General features: G+C 38.5%; 2 protein-coding genes across 2 annotated transcripts; one reads left to right on the top strand and one right to left on the bottom strand.

The window, feature by feature from the left end:
• Positions 1-7,338: 7,338 nt before the first annotated feature.
• Positions 7,339-10,671, bottom strand: tlnrd1 (talin rod domain containing 1). Its single transcript, XM_084722285.1, has one exon. It carries the CDS (start codon positions 9,016-9,018, stop codon positions 7,954-7,956), a length of 1,065 nt encoding a protein of 354 aa, XP_084578411.1. The 5' UTR covers positions 9,019-10,671; the 3' UTR covers positions 7,339-7,953.
• A 5,669-nt stretch (positions 10,672-16,340) lies between these two features.
• mesd (mesoderm development LRP chaperone) lies at positions 16,341-22,637 on the top strand. Its single transcript, XM_084725351.1, has 3 exons — positions 16,341-16,526; positions 20,251-20,483; positions 21,843-22,637. Exons 1-3 carry the CDS (start codon positions 16,371-16,373, stop codon positions 22,108-22,110), a joined length of 657 nt encoding a protein of 218 aa, XP_084581477.1. The 5' UTR covers positions 16,341-16,370; the 3' UTR covers positions 22,111-22,637.
• The last annotated feature ends 541 nt before the right edge of the window (positions 22,638-23,178 follow it).

Here is a 23,178-nt window from a genome sequence, read left to right as displayed (position 1 = left end):
TCATGGTTTTCATGGTTCATGAAAATGTCATTAATGTTAAATATCAATAATTTGACACAAAATATTAATTTTGAAATTATTATAATGATTTAACAATTATTTTATTGTTCCCTCAGACTCAATGATCAGAACTGTGTCTATAGCAACGGTCTGTTTCAAGTTTCGGATTTTCCATTTTGAAATTACCATAAATGATTCATGATTAATTAAAAAAAAAAAAGTAATCAGGGCCATGGGATTTAATTTAATTACATGTTATTCTCCATTTTTTCTAATGTAGGTGTTAGACTATTAGCTGACCTACCACATGAACTGGAACATACTTTATATCTCATCATTGGTACGATCAGTCTCACGTGTTGATCAGTTTTTTGATTTAAGGTTTGGGTGGACTGCAGAAGATTTTCAGATTGGGCTGTGGCATTCTAAAGTTTGGGAATGCCTGGTCAATAGAAATGTATAAATCATACTGTATTTAACTTATACCACCAGCATCTTCATTTGTTTGCTTGTCCCCGTCAGATTAGTGGTCGTCTGGCCAATGTAGGGAAAAGACAACTATTATGTGGTGCAGTCATTTTCAAACACTGGTTTGGGAACCCCAGGTGGGTCACGGGAAATTTTATTTGGGTCCCCAAATAAATAAAAGACTATGGAAGAAATTCTGAAAATTTTAGATTTATGTCTGTAGTACACCTTTTATAAAGCATTTAAAATGTGTTGTTTTACTGATGACAGGAAAAAACACAAGCCTGTTAATTTCATCTAAATGCACTTATTTTGTCTCATTTATGAAACAGGCTAAAATTTCCTAAATTGTTTTCCTAATAAGAGGAAATAAAAACAATGGGATGGCCTGTAAACTCAGTCTAAATGCATTTATTTTTCATTTCTAAAGGTTTAACTTGTGTTACTGTCAATAAAGCATCAAGATAATATAAGGTGATGCAGAAATGGCAGTAAAAATGGTCATAAATGTTCATGCATGCATAAATGAATTTTTCAAATTTATTGATGAGGCCTGTTGTGATTTGGATCAGGGTGGTTTGTCATTTTTAAAAAGTGGGTCCCCAGGAAAAAAGTTTGGGAAACTCTGGTCTATGTACTTGATTTAACTGAATAATAACTTAATTATTTATTTTACTTATATACTATATATATTTTTTCAACTATCTATTTTATTAGCTTTTATTTTATGTACTATTGCTATTTACATTATTATTCTACTTACTGTCTTTGTTATTGTAATTGTACTTTGGATGTCACAAGACCTTTGGTGTTGGTCTGTGACATCTGACTTGTCACTGGAGGAAAAGCACAACATTACTGACAGCTCTGTTCTGTTCTAATGCCCCATGAAGCCATGACACAAGCCACAAGCCACTGTGCCACACTACCAGGAGCCTCAAACTGAAGCAGCTAAATGGAATTGAGCCATCAATCATTTGCCTATTTACACTTGTGCTTTTCCTACTGTGACATGTCAAAAAGGCCTGACACAACCTGAGGTCTGTGACATGACCTGAGAATGTAAATAGAACACACACAGCCAATAAAGACAAACTGTTATGGTACTTAACGCTCATATTCAGCTTGATAAATGAATGAAATACAGATGAGAACTACCTTGAATCCATTTGTCCTTGTCTGCTGGGAGGTCAAAGCTCAGGTCAGCTGCAGAGTAGCGGCCTGGAGCTGCTCTGGATTCAGTATGTTGCTCAACAACACTTCAGCTGGGTGATTCCTGACAGAGGAGCATGAAGGCAGGTCCAGGTGAAGCACAGACGCTCTTAAACACATCATGTGTCAACCACAGCGGCAACTAATGATAATTTTTTATGTCTGAACCTCTCAGTCTTCTTTACTGATTGATAAGGTGATTTGTAGTCTCAGAAAATAGTAGAAAATGCCTGTTGCTATTGCACAGAATCCAAGGTGACGCCTTCAAATGTTTTAATGGATCAAAAGTTGAATCCCAGAGATATTCTATTCAATGATATAAACAGCGTTCCTGCACATTTTCCATTTCAAAATTCATAACACTCATATTTTCAGACTTCTCACTAAATTATTCATATTTTAAATCTAGCTTTCTTTTTCCATTTCAAATCCTGAGGGGTCGGCTTTGTATTTTGAATTGTCAAGCCAGCCCTCGACAAACTTGCATTTACCCACCAAGTCCCTTGCGTCCTACGTTCCACAAACATCTCAGCCTGAGGAAGTAAACTTGACTGTGAAAGCCAAAATTTGGTGGTTTCTGGCAAAATCTAAGACCATTATTCTATCATATACACTGATCCTAATTATATTTTAATTTTAATGTTTGCCTACCTGATTGTAAATGAGTAGTAAATTATTGTAAAGAAGAATTAGGCTTCTTGTGCATTTTAGTCTACACAGTCTGTAAGCAGCTTTAATTAACATTTAAAACCACAATTATTCCTGACTGATCAGAACTTTTGTAGTTAAAGGTAATTAAAACATGACTCGGGACATTAGTTTGGATCACATGAAAGCATTCTAGTTCACTTAAACTGTAAATTTCAATGTGAGGCTGAGGCAGAGACATTTTCCTCGTATGAAACAAGCCTGGTAGTTTGACAACATCGCCTGAGCTGGCTGCCTGCTCCAAACACCATGAAAAATACACTGCCTGTATGATCAATGTGTCTCTAGAAACTATGAATTTCACATTTTAGCAAACAGAACAGGGCCAGTACTCTGGAAACATAATATTTTTTTCATACTCCTCTTTTTCTCCACACTCAAACAGACCTGAAAATGACTAAAATCAAATTCTGTACTTTTCCATACTGGGAAGAAACCCTGCATAAAAGCAACAAATGTGTAGCAACAAATATCCAGTATTTCTGCTTGATTGTCTAATGATTAAAACTGTTGCTAATAAGTCTGGATAACTTTGAATCAACTAATTAGTTAATCAGCATCTTGTTTCAGCACTCATGTAGATGCCAGTGGTGGAAGAATGAGTATAATGTTGTTCAGTACTGATCTTGAGTACTGTGTTTTAGTATTTGTACTTTACTTATTTCCATTTTATGAGACTTTATATTTTTCATCTCTGTTAAAGATTAAACTGCCCAGCTGTTAAAATGAGCTCCACTTCAACCTGCTACAACACAAAAAAGCTACTTACACATCAAAGGAACAGTTCATCCCAAAATCAAAAATACATATGTTCCCCTGGCCTCTAGTACAGTGATTTTTTGGGGCGTGAGTTGCAGAGATTTGGAGATATCAGCTGTAGAAATTATTTTCTCTCCAATATATTGGAATGAAATGGTACTCAGCTTATGTACTTTCTTTCTATTAGAAAAAAAGTAGTTCCGGTAGATTCAAGTGCACAAATAAAGTAATTCCTACATGAAACTGCTCACAACAAGCTCTGTGGATTATCCTGTGTAACCTGGTCATGATATTTGGAAAGAGACACTCATGTTGTATTTTTCAAAGTTATTAGTGCTTTGAGCACCACAAGCCGAGTGCCAGGTGGTTAAATGGATAAACAGCACTACAGAGCAGTGGAAAACGTAGTTTTGATTTTGGGGTGAACTAGCCATTAAAGGCAGCAGTGATAATAATCTGATAGTATAATTAACAATATAACACTTACAGGAACAGCTTTCCTACATTATTATGTCCATTACTATTTTGCTAATCAATTAATTGGTTTTAGTATTGTAGGTCAACATTTTCCAGCAGCTTGGATGTGAATATTTTCTGGTTTCTTCTGGAAAAAACAAGACATCTGAGGACGTCATCTTGGGCTTTGGTAAACACTAATCAACATTTATCACCATTTTCTGACACTTTATAGACCAAAAAACTGATTGATTAATTGAGCAAATGATCAACAGACTAATTCAAGATTGAAAATAATTGTTAGTTGCATCCTTGGCACATGTTACTGATAATTCTCCTACAGTGTGGTGTCACAATTTTGACTTCAGTAACTGACTGAATAGTTTCAGTTTTAGTTTGATACTATTACTTGGTGAGAGTCGCCAGAAGTGTAACACATTACAGTTCTAACACGCACCATTTTCCTTGCTATGCAAATGTCATCATGATGTCAACACATCAGCATGTGGTCAGTGTAGTTCTAAACCTCCATAACAAGTATCAACAACATTCATCCACTTTGCAGGGAAGAGCACCTGAAAAACCAGTTTAGCACAAATAAAGAAAAAATTAAGCTCCAGGAATATATTGTTGAATATAAAGTTGTTTGTATGTTGTGGAGATAAAATCCTCACAACTGTCTGCAGGTATCCATTTTTTGTTATCAGTTAGCATAGTTCCCACATGTCATGCATGCTAGTTCTGGTCTGTAAGGAACATCAAAGACCTGCAGCTCATTTGTAACACAGGGTCAATGCAGAATTACAGGAGTCTCCAAAAAGAGCATGAGCTCCACCAGCCAATAGTCAGCTCTGTGATCAATCATATGTTCCTCAATTACACTGTCATTCCATCAATAACCTTTGTTAACTGTCGGTGTAATCAATGTATTGCCAACCACAAATGCACTCAGTGGTACATCTGGTAATTTTTCACAACATCATCATGTTTTATACATTTTCTGATAACAACTTGTCATTAAATCAGCATATAAAACATTTCCTTGACTGAGATACTGATGATTTATCATGAAAAGTGTTTAATGCTACAAATGTTACAAATGTATCTTGTGCTGTTAAAGGTGAGATTCACATGTGGTTCAATTATAACATCAGATAGTGCCCCACAACTTGTTTTCTCTGTTAAAAACTGAAATGTTTTATGGAAGCAGACACATGCAGGTAGTTTACCTGAAGATATTAAATATGTAGGTCAAAAATCTGAGTAAGAGTGAAAAGTAAAAATGTTACAATTGTGGCGACTCTCCCTGACTGTTGTAAGAAGTCAATATTAATAATATTATTATAAAATTGACCACATTCTACCATTTCTGTCATTCTGCCCTGCAGGAGAACATCTTCATCTTCTCTTATAAGGTTCATTCATTTTAACTACAAAAATGTCCATAATTGCTCTCATCTCTACAGTGGTAACTAAGTTTGGGTTTTATTTGTCCAGATTTCTGCCTCCTTACCAAGACAATAGTGAATGACAGCTACTTTTCACAAAAGAAAAACTGTTGACACCAAATTCTGTGGATTAATTATAGTGACACAAATTTCTATATAGTAAAAAGCCTGCAAATATCCTGAGAGATGATGATATCTTTTGTCAAGTTTCCAACTTTTTGTTCACACGATTTCTGGAATTAAGAGACTGTGTATTAAAGAGATTCTGATAATTAATTTTTGGCAGGACTTTCTAATAAGGTGCCCTGTATTAAATACATTTATTATGCTTTACACATTAATCATAAGCCATTAATATGAATGCTGGGGTTGCCAGGTTGTAAATAATCCCTCTGGCTGGTTTCACAATCCAATAGATTAACTGAAGGGCAAAGATGACATTTCAAAAACGGTTTTCTTATTAAAGGGATAGGTCGGATTTTTTGAAGTGAGGCTGTATGAGATATATATCAATAGTCAGTGTATTATGTAGAGTGGATGGTGGTCGACACACCAGTTTGGAGAAGCAGCAGGAGTACTGGTGTAGGAAGCTCAGCAATGTACTACTGTATACAGGGTCAGCAGCAACTATTTTTTCACCTGGGAAAAAAAACAATAACAGTTTCAGTGTATGCCATATTTTGAAAAATTTTTCACCTCTTACCTTGTCGTCAGTCAGACAAGAAACTGCTGTTATATAAAAGCCAAATATCACACATTACGTTGACAAAAACAGCTGCCGGTCTACCACTGCTTTGATTTGTTAGTTTGTTTCTGTGATTGTGTGACTTAGATGAATCCAAACTAACTATTTTAACATCATAGTCACACAATAACACAAACTAACTAACTGATGGAAGCAGTGGTAAACTAGCAACTCCTGTGTTCTGTGAGGCTTTGGACAGCGGCAGCTGCCTAACATAACGCTGGTTTCCTGTCAGAAGAGTCTGTTTGACAGCAAGGTAAAGCAGTGAAAATATTGAATATTATATTTATGGAAAATATAGTGTAGATTTAAACTTAAATTGTTTTTTAGGTGTCTAAAATACATTTTGCTGCTGACCCTAACCACAGTAGTACATTGCTTCACTTCCTACATGACAGTCCTGCTGCTTTTCCAAACTGCCAGTGTGTTGACCACCATCTACTGTAGGTAACACACTGACTGTGGATAAATATGTCATACAACCCCACAATCAGAACCATCCCTTTAAGAGCTCATAACTCATGTACTAAGCATTATTTCACATCATTTTCATTTGACAAACCATGGATACAGTTATTATTTACATCTTATAAAACCATTTATACAGGGTGCCTTATTAGAAGGTGGGATTTTGTCTTTTAATTCTACAAATACCACAATGTTTAATTACCTCCACTGTATTGGGCTGGAAGCAGAAATCTCAGATATTAATCTCCTAACCTGGACAGATCATCTTAAACATGGACATATACTACCATAGATCATTTTAAGGGATAGTTTGGGTTATTTGATAGAGCAGTGTGTGAGGTACTTATCGACAGTCAGTGGATTAGTGACAGTAGATAGCAGTCGACAGTTTAGAGAAGCAGAGAAGGGCACGAGCATGGTAACTGAGCAATGTACTGCTGTGGACCAGGTCAGCAGCAAACATTTATTTTAACCACCTAAAATAATCAAGATCAGTGTACGCTGTACAATTTCACCGCTTTACCTTGTCGTCTGATGGGAAATAACCCTGATATAAGCCAAATATCACCCTCTCCAAACTGACCAAACTTGATTTGTTCATTTGTTTGCCTCACTGTATGTCAGTGAATCAGAACTGTCCTGTTAAAACACGTGAATCACACCAACAAACTTACAAATCAAAGCAGTAGCAGCGCCCGACTCCTGCTTCTGCAAGGGAAAATGACTGATTTTGTCCGTTGAATCTGGTTGTTTTGCAGAGAGTGATATTTGGCTTATATAACGGTGGTTTCCCATCAGAAAAGGCTGTCTGATCGAGAGGTAAAGTGGTTAAAATATTGTAAATATAGCATACACTAAAACTGATATTTATGTGTGATGATATTATGACCAATTTTAGGTGTCTACAACACATTTTTATGCTGACCCTGTCCACAGCAGTACATTGTTTTGCCTCTACTGTAGGTAATACACTGAGTATTTATAAGTACCTCATACAACAACACTTTAAATAATCCAAACTATGCCTTAAGATCAATTTGGCTTTTCAAAGCACATTAGCCCAACAACAGCATATCAGAAACAACATTTTTAATAGTTGAAATAAATACTCCATTACATGCATGATCCAAAACACTTTAAAATACTATGGGAAGTCTGGTAAATAGTGTAAAACCTATGGCACACACTCACAGCAGCTTTTACCAAATAAGAATTCACACATTGGAAAAAAAAAAATAAACAAGCATTGAGACACTCAGATCACTCTTTCCAATCTCACAAAGCACATGAAATCGAGTAGGTCAGCCAACCATAGGTTCACACAGCGAGGCTACATCCATCATCAAGGCTGGTGTTTCCACCGGAGCTGAAAACTGAGGTAAACTTTTCAGGTTTGAAGGCTGCTGTCTGCTGGTGAGAGCGGCCCGTCAGCTGAGCCCGGGTCAGGCCCAGAGAGCGGTCAGGTGGTCCGTTTCTGACGGGGTTTGGGTCACATCCAGCGCGACGCCAAACCCCGCCTGCAGCGGTTGTTTTTTAGTGCTCCTTCAACTGCAGGGACAGACCCACAGGCAGCCTTCTGCTGATGTTACTCTGACTCAAAACCTGATGAACAGGGACAACCCAGGTGAGTCTCTTTGGTACGTCAGAATAGGACAGAGGGGACCGGAGCTCGCGTCCCCTCCTCCTAAACTAATTCACAGAATGAGAGTTGACTGGCGGCAGAGTCCTTGGAGAGGAACGTTCTCTGAGTGCCTGAGTGAGCAGAGTGCAGCCGTCGGACACGGCACACGCCGAGTTACGCAGGCGCTCACGGTAGTCCGCCATTTTGGAGCTACTCTCGGGATGCTGTGCCACATCCCTGAGGCCCTGAGTGAGGAGGACACAGGCTGAAACCACACTCATGGCCCCACCCAGCACTGCAGTCTGTACCCCCTTCCCTTCAGTGGAGATACTCGCAGCTCGTCCCAGGAACTGAGGCTCTGTGGCGAACCCGACCAGGGCGCTGACGGCCTGGACCAGAGCGGCGCTGAAGAGGACGCAGCGGTTCCTGGTCAGCTCGCTGGGCTGCGTTTTCACCTCTTTGACGCACGCCAGGAAGGCTGTGCCGCTCGTGCTCATGCTCTTGACGCTCAGTTTAAACTGCTCTTTCGCAAAGCGGTCCCTGGACCTCTCGCTGGCCAGCGACGAGATGTCTGTCAGGTTCTTGAGGTTGGTGGAGATGTTCTGAGAGAGCTCGAGGAGGAGCTGGGGGGTGAGGTCCGGCAGGGGCGTGACTCGGAGGAGGCTGCAGCTCTGCTCCACTTCATGCCGGCAGCGGGTCACCTTGTAGCGGTCCACCAAGCCCGGCAGGCAGGGCTGAGAGCCTGGGGTCTCCACAGCCGCCAGGTAAGCGGCATGGGCTGAGCACTCGGTCAAAGACACCACCAGGTCGGCCATCTCCAGGAGGCGGTCCCCCACCTCGGTGAAGCGGCCCATGTTGAGCTGGCTCTGGATGTCGTGGGTGAGGATGGAGAGCTCTTTAGTCCTGGCGATGACTGTGTCGCGGCACTGATCGAAGGTGTCAGCCACCGCCACGCCTTCAGAGGTCATGACCGGCCTGGTCTCGCTGGACAACAGGAGGAGGTCGGCCACCAGCTGCATCTTGCCCTTACAAGTGTCACAGATGGAGGAGAGACGCTTCCTCTGCTGCAAGCTGCCGGTGGGTGTGCTGGTTGATCCCTCACTAGCCGATTTACCAGAACCACCACTAGCCATAATAAGGAGGGGAGTGGGTAGGGGAGAGGGTCAAACTGCTCTTGTGGAGGGGTTCAGTTATTTATAGTTTTCTGCTGCTGCTGCACACTGCATTGTACTGTTTAAGACATTTCCAAAATTCCCAAGAAGCCTCACCTCACTGCTTTTAAATAACAACTGGCCAAACAGTCTTCTTTAAATTCCTTCAGAGTATAGGTCATCAACTGTACACTATATGTCGACACACAGGACATGTATTCTCAATGTAAACATGTAGAAAGAGCAAAACTCAGTTACTGCATTTACTTATGTTTGAATAACATCCCCATTATCAAATTATGTGTCTTTAAAGTACATTAAAAGTCTAAACTATAATCTGGCATATTCCCAGATGCCTTGGTTATTAGTAACTTTACAATGTAACAGAGTCAATCAAAATTCCCCCAAAACTTCTGAGTAATCAGTGTAATAATAAGCTATATGCTCTTATTTTGACAAGTTAATTTAAATGCCCTGAACACCATCATCCAAAAGTCTCATTGTTGTCCCAGGTTTTTGTGGAACAGAAGAATTCACAGGTTGTTGAGTTAAAAAAAAAAAAAAGAAATCACACACAAACTGCAGTGCCACCAATGTGCCCTCTAAAAAGGCAAAGTGCAGATTGAGAATTATAAAAAATAATGTCAAAAAAGCTCCTTATCTTTCCAAAAACATTCCCAATTGGAATTACATATGCTGAACTGCCTCTGTGCTATATTTTTCTGAAACGTTAGATGCCTTGTCTTTACTAAGGGTCTTTTTTAGGACTATATTGAATCATTTTGTGTCCACTCGCATCGCAGCAAGTAGTCTGAAACAGCACCGAGATCTTGTCCGCCTTGTTCCCAATGAGTGTGACCGGCCTGGCGTTCTCCTCATGCTGGTAACAAACAGGGCACCACCCGGGCGGCTCTTCTGGACAGCGGGAAGACTTGTGTTTCCCTCCAGCACCATCGTTTAATGAGTCCTCCCGAGTAAAATCCACCAAAAAGGCCGACTTTCCAACAACACTCACCCTCCTCAGTCCACTTTCAACCTCTTCTTCTTCAAACACAGCCCTGGGTTAGAAGCTAGCAGTTGCTCCGGTCGCTTCGGCTCCATATGCATCGTCCGTCTGTCCGCCCTCCGCCGCCTCCTCCTCCGCGTCTTAACTCGGGACTAGAGACTGTGTAGCCCCGCATGTCCTCCGTGGGGACCCGCTGCTCATATCCATAACAGTCGGTGGTCTTTGGAAATTTCACACGCTTGTCTTGGCGGGTCCACGGTCGTGAAACCGTAAAGGCAGCCCGAAGAAGTGGCCGTTATTCCCAGAGATTCAAAGTGGTGCTGCGCGCTCCCGCTGCAGTACTATGAGGAAGCAGGGAGGGTGTGGTCGCGGCTGAACGGCTGCTGGACTCACTGAGCAAAGTTGTAGCAACGGAACAGCACAAGTGGCCCCTCGGCTCAAATTAACTGTCCACCATGTCCATGAAGCGGCCGCTGTCTCACGTTAACGACGTCGCGAGGGAAAACTGGAGTTACACGGTAGCCGGAGAGCTCCGAAGACTTTTTACGACTGCTTTTACTTTCAGGACTGGCTGCTGAGCTGCCATGAGACATCCCTGCTGCTGCGTCAAGTGAGCTCACAGCGCAGCTAGCTGCAGCGGGACCGGAACACGGGTTTTCAAAATAAAAGTAGAGCTTTTCCAAAGAGAAACAACTTGGGAGTTAAAACACTACCACCGAGACCTGAAGAGACAAAATCCTGTAAATCATTATAATCTCTTTATAACTGTCTCAGAATAATGAGTCAGTAAATGCATCAAAATTATCAGTTTTTAGCTAGCTCAAAATAATGAGAAACTTTCTTAAAATAATGACTTAGATGTTAAGTCATATTTTGGCATACTAACTCATTATTTTTGATACAGTTTCTTATTATTTCGAGATACTAAGTCATTATTTTGCAATACTAAGTTATTATTTTGTGGAAATAAGTCATTATTTTTGAGATACTACTGATTCATTATTTTGCGGTGCCAATTCATTATTTTGTGGTAATAAGTCATTTTGAGATACTGATATTAATTCATTATTTTGTGGTAATAAGTCATGGTTTTTAGATAATAAGTTATTATTTTGAGGTACTAATTCATTATTTTACAATACCAAGTCATTATTTTGAGATACTAAGTCATTATTTGAGATGGTAACTAGTAAGCATATTAAGATACTATACTAAGTACTTATTCTGAGAAAGTTTGTCATTATAATGATTTGCGTATGGAGGAGAAAAGAGATTCTTCATTTAAAAACATAATTGAGTGTGTATGAAAACAGGGTAGAAGTGGCATAAATTGGAACACTTACTAGATAAATTATACTAATAATTAGTACATCCACACCAGAATTGTATTCCTGCATTTAAACCTCTGTATTGGGAGGTAAATGTTTACACAAGCGAGCCATGAACATTTGCTACTACGTTTTAAAACCTGTAAATATTATCTGCAAGATAAGAAACACTTCGCATAATGTAAAGTGGCTCCTTACAAAGAATTATATATTATATTGTATTATATTATCTATAAATGAGTATCTTATCATTGAAGCTAGAAGTTACTTATAACCGATTTACACTGTTGGCTGGTTTATTCAATCACAATTTAATAAGATGATTATACTGTATATTTCATACCATATTAATCTGTAAAATAACTATGTACTAATTATGGGTGTCAAATAATTTTAAAGGAGTAAAATGTACAATATTTGCCTCTGACATATTGTGGGGAAGAAGGAGCATAAAATGGAAATACTCAAGTAAAGTCTAGTAGCCTACTTGAGTAGATATACTTGTAGTTACTTTAATCTGTTGGTTCTTTCTGACAAATGTTCACATTCTGTAATGTTGTCTCTTTGGATTTTTAACATTACATTAAAATCATTTAGGCAGTTATGTTGCTTTGAAACAGCAGCTGGGCAGGGCATTTCCTACATTTGAAAAACTTGGCAGATCTGGTGTAGTCTGTAGGTATTAATCTTATTAAATGGCATTTAATTTAATAAAATTTATAGATATATTTGCACTGGTTGGTAAATGACAGTTATTTGACACACATAGTTAGACATGTGTTATGTTTGGGAAGTGTAAATGACACAGCAGCACGGATCATTCCCTCCCTGCACTGCTCCATAACCTCATACTGTGGTTTTTCTCATGGGCAGTGAAATGTGAATCCTGTAACTGCTGAAAATAATGACATCATAGTAATCGTCCAATAGAGACATGCGGATGTGGACAGTATCCAATCATCAAAGTTGAGGGGAGGCACTGAGAATAGAGAAAACCAATCCAGTGGCAGTATGGGAGGGACTGTGTTTAATGGACCACTGCGGGAGAATGAGTCAGTGTGACAGCCAAAACATTGTGTTTGTGTGCCTTGAACATATTCATAACACAACAGGATTATTAACTGATTGAACTGCACAACTGATACACTGTCTATAAATCATTTGTATCATGGTCATGAATTGAATTGTTTGTATTGAATTAAACTGTGTATAACTATATTCATTAATTTGATCAGTTTAATATTTTGTCTGATCTTTTTAAAAAGATTCTTTATTTAAAACCACAAAGTAAAGATACTGTATTAAAAGTACTGCAGTACAGAAGTATTATCAAAAAGTTATACTTGAAGCATCAAGGTAAAAGAATTAATTATGCTGAATGGCCCACGAGAGTTTTTTTGTTAATCAGTATTATTATTATTATTATTATTATTTTTATTGTAGCATATTATTATTATTGTTGTTATTGTTGGTGTGTTAAAATGTTAGCAGCATTTTAAGATAGCAGTGGTGAACTATTTTATGAAATGGAATGTAGTAAGATCCCTGTACATATGTCGTTCACTTTCCTCATACAGTAATTTGTTGTTCCTGTTAGGGCAGGCACTACTTACATCTTTATCTTTCTTATTCATGAAGTACACAATTATACACAGGTACAATAGTTTGAGTATATGGATGGATTATAATGTGTCCTGCTGGGAACACAACCCAGCATGGAGATCCAGGAGAAAAGTTGTTTTTCTAGTCATTTTGCATGTCTTTGTGGCCATTTTGTGCCTCTCTGTGGTCATTTTGTGTCTCTTTGTAGTTGTTTTGTGTCTCTTTTGGTAGTTTCATGTCTCTTTGTGGTTTTTATGTGTTTCATTCTTGTTTAGCATCTATTTAGTGTTTCTTTGTTGCTGTTTTGCGTCTCTCTGTCATTTAATGTTTCTTTGTGGTTGTTTTGTGTCATTGTAGTTTTATTTCACTTTGTGGTTGTTTTGTGGCACTTTGTAGTCATTTTGTGTCTTGTGGTAGCTGTTTAGTGTCTCTTTACAGTTGTTTAGTGTTTCTTTGTTGTTTTTTGTGTCTCTTGGTCATTTCACATTTCTTTGTGGCTGTTTTGTGTCTCTTTGTAGTTGTTTAGTGTGCCTTTGTTGTCATTCTGTGTCTCTTGGTCATTTCATGTTCCTGTGTGGTTGTGTTGTGTCTCTTTGTAGTTGCTTACCATTGCTTTGTGGCATTAATGCAGAAAATATGTCAAACATTCTCAGTGAAGATTTTGTGATTTAGTTGTTTTATATCACTGTAAACCAAAAGTCTTTGGTGTTTGTACCACTGGCCTGCAGCATAAAAAAAGAAACCCACTTAAATCACAAATCTGTACACATCTGTTGTTTAAAAGCAGACTGAAAAAGAAGTGAAAGCATTCATTACTGTTACTGGTGGGTGGATTAATACAGATATACAGAGAGGTGTTACTAAACTTGAAACTTTGGGAGAGCATTACAGGGATGGTGCATGTGGTTCTAGTGTAGTCCAGTGTGATAAACTGTGTGTGTGTATGTAATTGATTGGATGTTGTGTGTCTTTCATGGACTCATGGACTGTATATTTTGTACGTGGGGACAGATGCAGCTCAGGTATGTTGCGTGGTAACAGCCCCTCTCTTCTTCTTGGTAGGAGGTGGTGATGAACACACAGTCAGTGAATGTGAGTGCTGTTGTACTGACTTGCAGCTGCACAGGGCACGGTGCCATTGGGTGGAGTCGGCCAGAGAGGAAACAGCTCTACAGTTTGTGTCAGCTCGGCTGATCTCTGATCTCCACGACCCTGTGAGCTCTGCTGGCCTTCACACACACTGATTTCTAACAGTGGCTCAATAATACACACACATGCTCACTGAGGAAACAAATGCTTTTGTTTTTTAGGGTGGTACCAGTGAAGTTACAGTAAGACTAATGCATTAGTCTAATAGTGGCATTTCTGATATCCCCCACTGTTTCCTTTTCCTGCCTCCCAACATGATGGAGGTTCCTTCCGGACTGTATTATTGTATTATTATGCTTTTTGAACATATTAAACTACAAAAAAGATATTACACTCCAGCACAAAAAACAGATATTAATACTTAGCCTAAAAACTGTTGTATAAAAAGGGACAGTTCACCCCAGAATCAAAAATACACATTTTCCTCTGGCCTGTAGTGCTGTTTATCCATTTAAATATATAGTCTAAAAATAGTAGTAGTAATAGTAGAAATAGTACTTCTCTCTAGTATAAAGGGGTTAAATGGCACTTGGTGCTTGTGGTGCTCAAAGCACCAAAAAATACTTTAGAAAAAATTAAAACCAGTGTCCCTTTTCAAAAATCAAGACCAGGTTACTCAAAATAATCCACAGACCTTGTTGTGAGTAGTTTCATGTAGCAGATTCTACTTGACTTCCAAATAGAATCTACCAGAATTCATTTCTTTTCTGCTAGAAAGAAAACAGTTCCTACATGAAACTCCTCACAACCAGGTCTGTACATTATTTTGAGTAACTGGGTCATGATCTCTGGAAACAGACGCTCTTCTTCCTCTGACAAAAAACTATTAAAGACACATCAATGAGCCGCAGTGATGAATTGTGTCACTAAAACTCATGAAATTACATTTTAGTATTGACGAGTGTTGGGTGTCCATACTCATTGCCTTTAAGGTGTTTACTAAAGTAACCCAGTACCAAGTCATCATGAAACATCTCCAGTCAAGTGATGCCTGTGATCTTTTTTGTACCTAGATCTTGAAAAAAATGACAATTTTAATGGTTTTGCTCACAGCCAATCACCAAGTGGTGGTGAGGTCGAGTGCAGTGTATCTGATGGAATTTTCAGTTGTGTATGCTGAGATGCCAACAAAACCAAAGAAAATGTATCGAATAAAGTAATCTATTAGTATCCGTATTACTTCAAAACTACTAATATTGGCAATGGTTTCGTATTTTTTTTTAATTATACCAAACCTAATGAAGACACACTCAGCCACAAATATTTGGCAGTACCTGATTTGATTCATTTTTGGTTTGGTGTTCATCATCGACTGGATATCAATTTGTGGACTTAACAGAACCATTTTAGCTCCATTAATGTTAATTCACAAAACAGTTAAATACAAGTTCAGTCATATAAGACATAATGAAGACATGTGACTAAGACACCCTGATAAGCAATCTGATGCTTGAAAAACAGGAGCAGAGACACCCATTATAAATATTTACAATATATGTTCACTGACATGTCTAGATTTGAAAAAGTGTATGTATTTTACAGTAACATTTGCAACCTACAAATCACCTAAGACTAACCAACAATCCTAAGAAGCTAAAGACTAACCTGACTGACAACTGACCAACCTAACAAATGAAATAGCACTACAACATAATGTAGCTGTGTGAGTAACTTAATTCACCTTTATCACAGCAGCCATTTTGATATGAAATAGTGTAAACACAGGTGTTACCAATGATACTAATTAAGGTTCCATTGCTTTCAGGTCAAACAGAGTCAGAGTCACTAGAAAGGCACCTTAATTAGTATCATTGGTAACACCTGTGTTTACACTATTTCATATCAATATGGCTGCTATGAAGGTCTGTTTTGAACATTTGTATCAGAGAAGTCAAAGAACACAGTGTGTTCACTGAATGCATTGAGATACAAGGAAGTGTAGTGATTTTTCATTCACAGATTTTTTTTTTTTAAATGTCAAAAATTGTGCGCATGTAAAACATTAAACGTATATATGGTGTGAAAAACAATTTCATTGTTTGAAGTTTTTTTTTTGTTTTGTTTTACACCCTTAATGATCAGTGCCACTGCAGTAAAAAAAAAAGTCGAAATTGAATAATTGTGGCTTTAATTTGAAATTTCCTCACGGAGTGTGCGTGCCCCCGGTCGGCTCTTTACGTGTCAGACACGCCCCTCCTGTCTTGTGACCGGCAGACTCCGGAGCCAATCAGAACACACCATCTGTAAACATGGCGTCTGACTTCAGGTTGAGATGTGTAGTGCTTCTGCTCTGCACGGCTTTGCTTTGTGTTTTAGCGGCTGACAGCAAAGATAAACCCAAGAAGAAGAAAGATATCCGAGACTACAATGATGCGGACATGGCTCGGCTGCTGGAGCAGTGGGAGGTACGATAATGAGCTGGTTTTCATTCAGTCAGATAGCAGCTAGCTACTAGCCTAGCTGACGTTAGCAAGGTATGTGATTAGCCAAACTATCAGCAATATCACGTAACTCCTCAGTGTCTAACAGCAGCGTCAGAACAAACCATTAGCCCCGTGTTTGTAGCGGTTTCTGAGATGGGAAATATAATTCTGTGTGGCATGTATAGAGATAAAAGCAAATATTAGCGTCTCACTGTTAATTTAATTGTTAAGGTATCTGAATGTAATGCTGTATTCACTGTCGATAAAATGCTCTCAATGCTCTTTATTATCAGTGGTGGAAGTACTCCCTACTACAGTAAAAGTAGCAATACTCTGCTTCAAGTAACGTTAGAAGTACTGAACTCAAACATAAGTAACTTGAGTTCAGAGTTCTTGAGTTCATCTTTGCTGCTTGCACTCTGTGCAATTCAAATCTCAGTCTCTGTGCAACTATCCATTTACAAGACAATGTTTATCTGTTTTTTTCTCTTATACAATGCTACACATCGTGTGTATGTACAACGTGTGCGCAGTTGTCCTGCACAATAATTCATATATAACCATCTGTCCATATAGCCATATGTTTTTTCCACATATCCGTAAGTAAAAGGTGTACAGTGTACACTGTCTGTGTGTATAGTCTTTTCAAATTTAGAATCTATATTTTTATTCTTATAGTCTTTTACTTGGTCTTTTCTGCATGTACTTTTTGAGCTGCTATAATGTGTGAATTTCCCCATTTTGGTACAAATAAAGTTTATCTTACTTCATCTTATCTTATCTTATATTCAAAGAACCTAAGTATTATCAGTGAAATGTACTGGAGAGTACTTTGGCAGAAAAAAGTGCCCATGTGACATGAGTGTTATATTATTACATATTTTACTCTTGGTTTCTTTTTAGTCACTGATCAATTAATGTGTAAGTAGCATTTGTTTTAAATATACAGTAACAGTCAGCAGTTCGGCCAGACCTTCTCATTCAGTGTTTTTTCTTTATTTTACAAGAAAAGGTTGAGATTAAACTTATTGTTTGAAGCTGTCCTCAAAGCAGAATGTGGCTGCTTTGAAGAATTTAAATTATCAAAGAGGAAAAACTTGAGCACTCCTGTAGGTTGACAGGTGTATAGGAGAAGACCATGTGTCAGCAATACAAAGTAAAAAGGACTCCTGCACACTGTCCTCTGCACTTTCACTCAAAAGATTTAATAACATTTTTGTTATTAACTCTTGGATCATGAGTTATGATGTCTCTCGTATTAATCTACAATGTAGAAAAATAACACAAATTAAGAAGAGCTTATAGTATGTCTGAAGTGAGGTCATTCAAATGCATTATTCTACACTTCATAATACATATTGAACACTGGACTAATGGGTTTACATTAAAATTGCTGTCATTTAGGATGGAAAAAGTGTTAACTTTTAGAAAAAATTAGGGTGACTAAGGACATTTAGACAAACATTTACAGTATGATGCATAAGAGTTATAGTGCAGTGGCCCTTATTACAGAAGAACTTCCTAAATGCTTGTAACATCTTAAGTTTCCAAGATGTGAACTTTAAGCCAGGAAATCCTAACTAGAGCTGTAAACTTGATTCTTCAACCTGCACTCGTCTCACGTCACTTAGCTTGCGACTGGACAAGAAAAGACTGGTGTTCAGTGTTAACATTGATCAGTTGGGGGGATTAATTATGTCAGAGGAAAGAAAAACACACCTTTTTGAGAAGGTTTCTTTTCAAATATCAGCCCAGGATAAAGATATGTACCCATTAAAACACCCTCTTGGAAATTTAAACCATCATCATAGGGTTTAAGTAGTCTTTCAGTCATAATATTTCTGTGTTCATGTTGTTTTTGCCATTTTTTTAAAATAAGGACAGGGTCTATGCCATCCTAATTTAGGACTCCCAATTTAGGGAATTCATCAGTTAGGATGCTTCTGTAGTAGCTCAAGTCTTATCCTAAGAAAAGATGGGATTTTTTCCCTGAATGCGGTTAAGAAACATGTTTCTGTGATACCACAAATCCTAAATATCATCCTAAGCTGAGATAAGAGAAGATCTCAGGCCTCAGAAGTGTCTGTAATGAGGCCCCAGGGTTCCAAACTAACTTTTTCACCACTGCCTCAAAACTCCAAAGGGAGCTCTAACATCGCTCCACAGAGGCCACACTTACGAGGCTGCTTGCTGATGTGTTTGCACACATTTTTTTGTTTATCTGCTGCGGGAGTACAGCCGTTGTCTGATTCAGATCATATCATCTTATCAAAATTCCAGACATTTGGTCAGATTAATTCGCCAATACATTGTTCTTTCACTCGTCTCTATGTTGACTAAACTGCAAAAAACTTTTCAGTGCTTTGACACAAAATGTATTGATTTACACATCTGTCAAACTCAGCCACCATCAACACATGGTAGTGATTCATATATTAATGCCGCCTGTTGTCGTTAGTGGTTTTAGGTTATTGTGTTATGAGTGGTTGAGTTTTTTTAGCGGGGTACAAATTCTTTCTGAGTTCTGGCTTGGTGGTGAAGTGATGTTGAGACATTTATGAAGTGCTTTACATCTTGAATGAGAGACTTAACTGTGAGCTACATGTTGGTAAAGAGAGCTGCTGTAAAGCGATTTAAACATATTATCTCAGTAATGGAAGTTGTGTGGAGGGCTGGGTATCAGTACCAACACCAGTACCCTTAAAGTGACACTGATACTAATGAAGTACTTCATTCGATACTTTTTCTTTAATACTTGCAGTGATTGGCTGTGATGGCAAAAACCATATAAAGTCTTTTTTTGTAGATCTGGGTACGAAAAATATCAAAAAAGATCCCTGCACCCCTGAACGTATAACAGGTGTGTTTGAGGAATATTCAACTTGAAGAAAACTAGACCGCACAGTCTTGCTTTCGGAAGGAAATGTTGGATATTTAATAAATCAACAGAAAGCGAGATAGTGTGCAGGAGTCTCTCCAGTTTTCTTCAAGTAGATCTGGGTACCAAAAGGATTGAATGCAGCTATCCTTTGATGAAATAAAATTCAATACAACTTGATAGTGGATTATTTCAATCAATATTGAGTACTGATATCCAGCCATAATTGTAAAAAAAAAATCCTGAAAAGGAATTCTTAAGTACCAAAAAACAGCTCAAAATTATATTCAAGTACACTACTTGAGTACTTTTAACATTACATTCCACCACGTGAAGAGTGGGATATGATGAGGTATAAACGTTGTGAAACAGTAGGTCATGAGGTCTGAGCTGTGGTAACAAGTATGCCACAATATTTTGACTGGGGTTTGGCACAGACAGTAACAGTCAGGCACTTACAGTATCATCCAGCGTAGAGCTGCAATCAACGATTCTTTTCATGGTTGATTAATTGGTTGATTATTTTCTCTAATTTTCGTTGTTTGTTTTAAAATGTCAGAAAATGGTGAAAAATGTTGATTAGTGTTCAGATATTCAGTTTACTCTCAGAGAGGAGTAAAGAAAACAGAAAATATTCACATCTAAGAAGCTGAGATCAGAGAATTTAGACTTTTTTTTCTTAAAAATTTACAGTTATCCAAATAGTGGCAATTAAATTAATTATTGATGAATCGTGGTAGCTTTAATCCAGTGTTTCATCACTTCCTGACCATCTGAACCTCTCATGATTCATGTATGTGTACGTAATTTCTCCTCTTTGTTCCACAGAAAGATGATGACATCGAGGAAGGTGACCTCCCAGAGCACAGGAGGTCTCCCCCTCCAATTGATTTCTCCAAGGTGGATGCGTCCAAACCAGAGGAGCTGCTCAAGATGTCCAAGAAGGGCAGAACTCTGATGGTGTTTGCTACAGTGTCAGGTGATCCCACTGAGAAGGAGACGGAGGAGATCACAGGCCTGTGGCAGGGCAGCCTCTTCAATGCCAACTTTGATGTTCAGAGGTACAGAAGTTACTCACCGAACTCATTTCACTTTGTTTAGTTTCTGCAGGGCAGGGTGACTTCTTATAAACCTGTCCTGCAGTCAGTGATAATGATGATCTTGAAGTGTCTCTCAGTTGGACTAGCCAATTTATCAACCAATAATTTTAATGAAATATGTAGTTATGCATTAACAAAGCCTGATGATGCTTTAGGGCTCTTTATATTTGTGGTGAATAATAGATGTGAAGCTGTGTTAAACACAGTGAGCACAGTGACATCTGGTGGTTTGTAGAGGTTATAGCAGCTGTTCAAGACTAAAGCCAAAGCACTGACGCCTGCTCATGTTCAAAATCCAAAATCTTTCAGCCACATCTCCAGGTTTCATTGATAGATGGAGTTTGCTGAGTTATCATCAGGAGTATGGAACATGTGATAATATACAGTGCAAACCCTATTTATGACCACCTCTTATCACGACATAGAATTTTTTAGGCACCAAATGAGGCCTGGAGTTTAATTCAAGGGAAATAAATCAAATTGCAACTTTGTTCAGAAAAATTGTAGCTCAGTGTGTGTATTTTCTTTGCCAGTGAAAAAAATGTCCAGCTGTCTTTTAAAACTAGACTCAGTTTATTTGAAATGTTTATATCTTATAAACTTGATTTCATTTTGATGACTGTATTCCAAATCTATTGGCATAATTAGGAAAGCAGTTTATTTTATGGACAAACAATATTTCAAACTAGGGCTAACCTTGTGCATTTTACTTGCAGGTTTCAACATCAGGCTTCCCTGTTGGGAAAGTGGGTCAGAGGTCTACTTGCCTGAAGTCAATTTTTACTTGATCCTGTATAAATAGTTGTATTTATTAGCATTTTATTTATTAGCATTTAAAAAAACAGCAAAGACTAAAGTTAATTATGATACTAAATTCAGGGCTGCAGTGTCTATAAAATGTTTTTCAAAGTCTAAAGGGATGTCTTTAAATCTTGTTTTGTCAATCTAAAACCCAAAGATATTTAGTTTAATACAGGGTGCAATTTGCAGGGGAGGATGGGGAGGACTTATTTAACAGGCCTACTTAACACTTAACTTTGCAGTAATCATCAGATAACATTAAATATTACACAAACTTTATTTTAAGAATTTGTTTTTGTTACAAAGGAAGTACTGGATCCAGTTAAATATGTGCTGATTCCAGTTTGGGAGGTTTCCGATCCAGTTCCTGCATGTTACTTTTAACAGCTGCAAGGAATATACCAACAGGCTTCATAATCTATAGACCCACTGAATAAAAATGTTTCAAAAATCAAACATCATATATATTGTAGTAATCTTCAGTAATGAACCTGGTTTCACCCCTCTGTGGTCTTGCAGGTTCGTAGTTGGCTCCAACAGGGTGATCTTCATGCTGCGGGATGGCAGCATGGCCTGGGAGGTCAAAGATTTCCTTGTGTCCCAGGACCGCTGCGTGGACGTCACCGTAGAGGGACAGGTGTTCCCCGGGAAGGCCGCCAAGAAGGATGACGCCAAATACAAGCAGCAGAACGAAGTCAACACCAAGAAGAAGAGCAAGAAGAAGACAGAGAGCAAGAAACCCGACCTGGAGGGGAACAGCGCCAGCCACCTGAAACAGGAGCTGTGATGGAAGGGTCACAGGTCGCTGTTCTTCTGGCCTCAGACACGCTTACTGTCACCACTGATCTGCAAGCAGTGAACTCATGAGGGGCTGCAGGAGCACGTGGAGAAGTGCTGGTTCAGAGTCAGTGGTGTGACTGAACTAATAAATCCTGTTGAGTAACCCTGACTGCTGAGCTGGGATCATAACTCACAGATTATTGTCTTTTCTTCACAGAGTGAGAACAGGCTCCTCACATCAGCTGTAATGCCAGTGCAGTCTGGTTTCTGTAGTTCTTTCTGTTGATTGATTATCACCAAATGAAAATTAATACATGCACGTATTGTTTGAACGGTACTCAAGATATGAAATGTACTACTGTTTGTGAAGAGCCATGTTGGGTACAAACATGGTGTGATTCATCAGGCCTTCAAGTCCTGGTCTGTGTTAAACTTTGTTTACATCCAGTAGCACAAGTTTTGATTCAAAAGCACCACTCACATTTTACATTTGATTTTTCACTGAATATGAAAATAAAAACTTTTTATATTATATATCCATATCTATCTTTCATTGTTGAGGTTTGAATCACGTCTGAACTTGAGGACGCTGCACTTTTCATCATGCTGGTCTTCAATCAATTTACTGTAAAGCTGGTAAACTTTGCATGTTCACAAGGGTCTGCTAGAGCCAGGCGTGCATTTGTAGGCCAGTGAATCTCAATTTACAGCCTGGAGGACAAATCTAGCCTCTAATTGGCTGCCACATGGCCCTCAAACCGTTTTATAATTCACAGTGAAACCACATTGATTCACACTGTTTTTCAGTACTTGGGGACAGATATGTCAGTTTTGTATGATGGAATAAATTACGCTTTCATGCGCTGTTCAGGCTGTGCAAAGTGCAGTAGGATCAGACGGTGAGCTCTGCTGGGGAACTATAGCTGAAGAGGAGGTAAAGTTACAGAGAAATGAGAATAATTCTGATCACATAAATGTGTATTTCATACTAAAAGAGCTGAAATATGCTAATTGTTTTTTCTCTGGTAGGAGTAGTCAGTCACATAGGCAGTTACATTGAAAATAATATTATCAG

The sequence above is a fragment of the Lutjanus erythropterus genome, chromosome 1 (genome assembly GCF_056507025.1).
Source record: "Lutjanus erythropterus isolate fLutEry1 chromosome 1, fLutEry1.hap2, whole genome shotgun sequence".
Classification (NCBI taxonomy): Eukaryota; Metazoa; Chordata; class Actinopteri; order Lutjaniformes; family Lutjanidae; genus Lutjanus; species Lutjanus erythropterus.
This window is presented reverse-complemented; position numbering and strand designations above follow the sequence as displayed.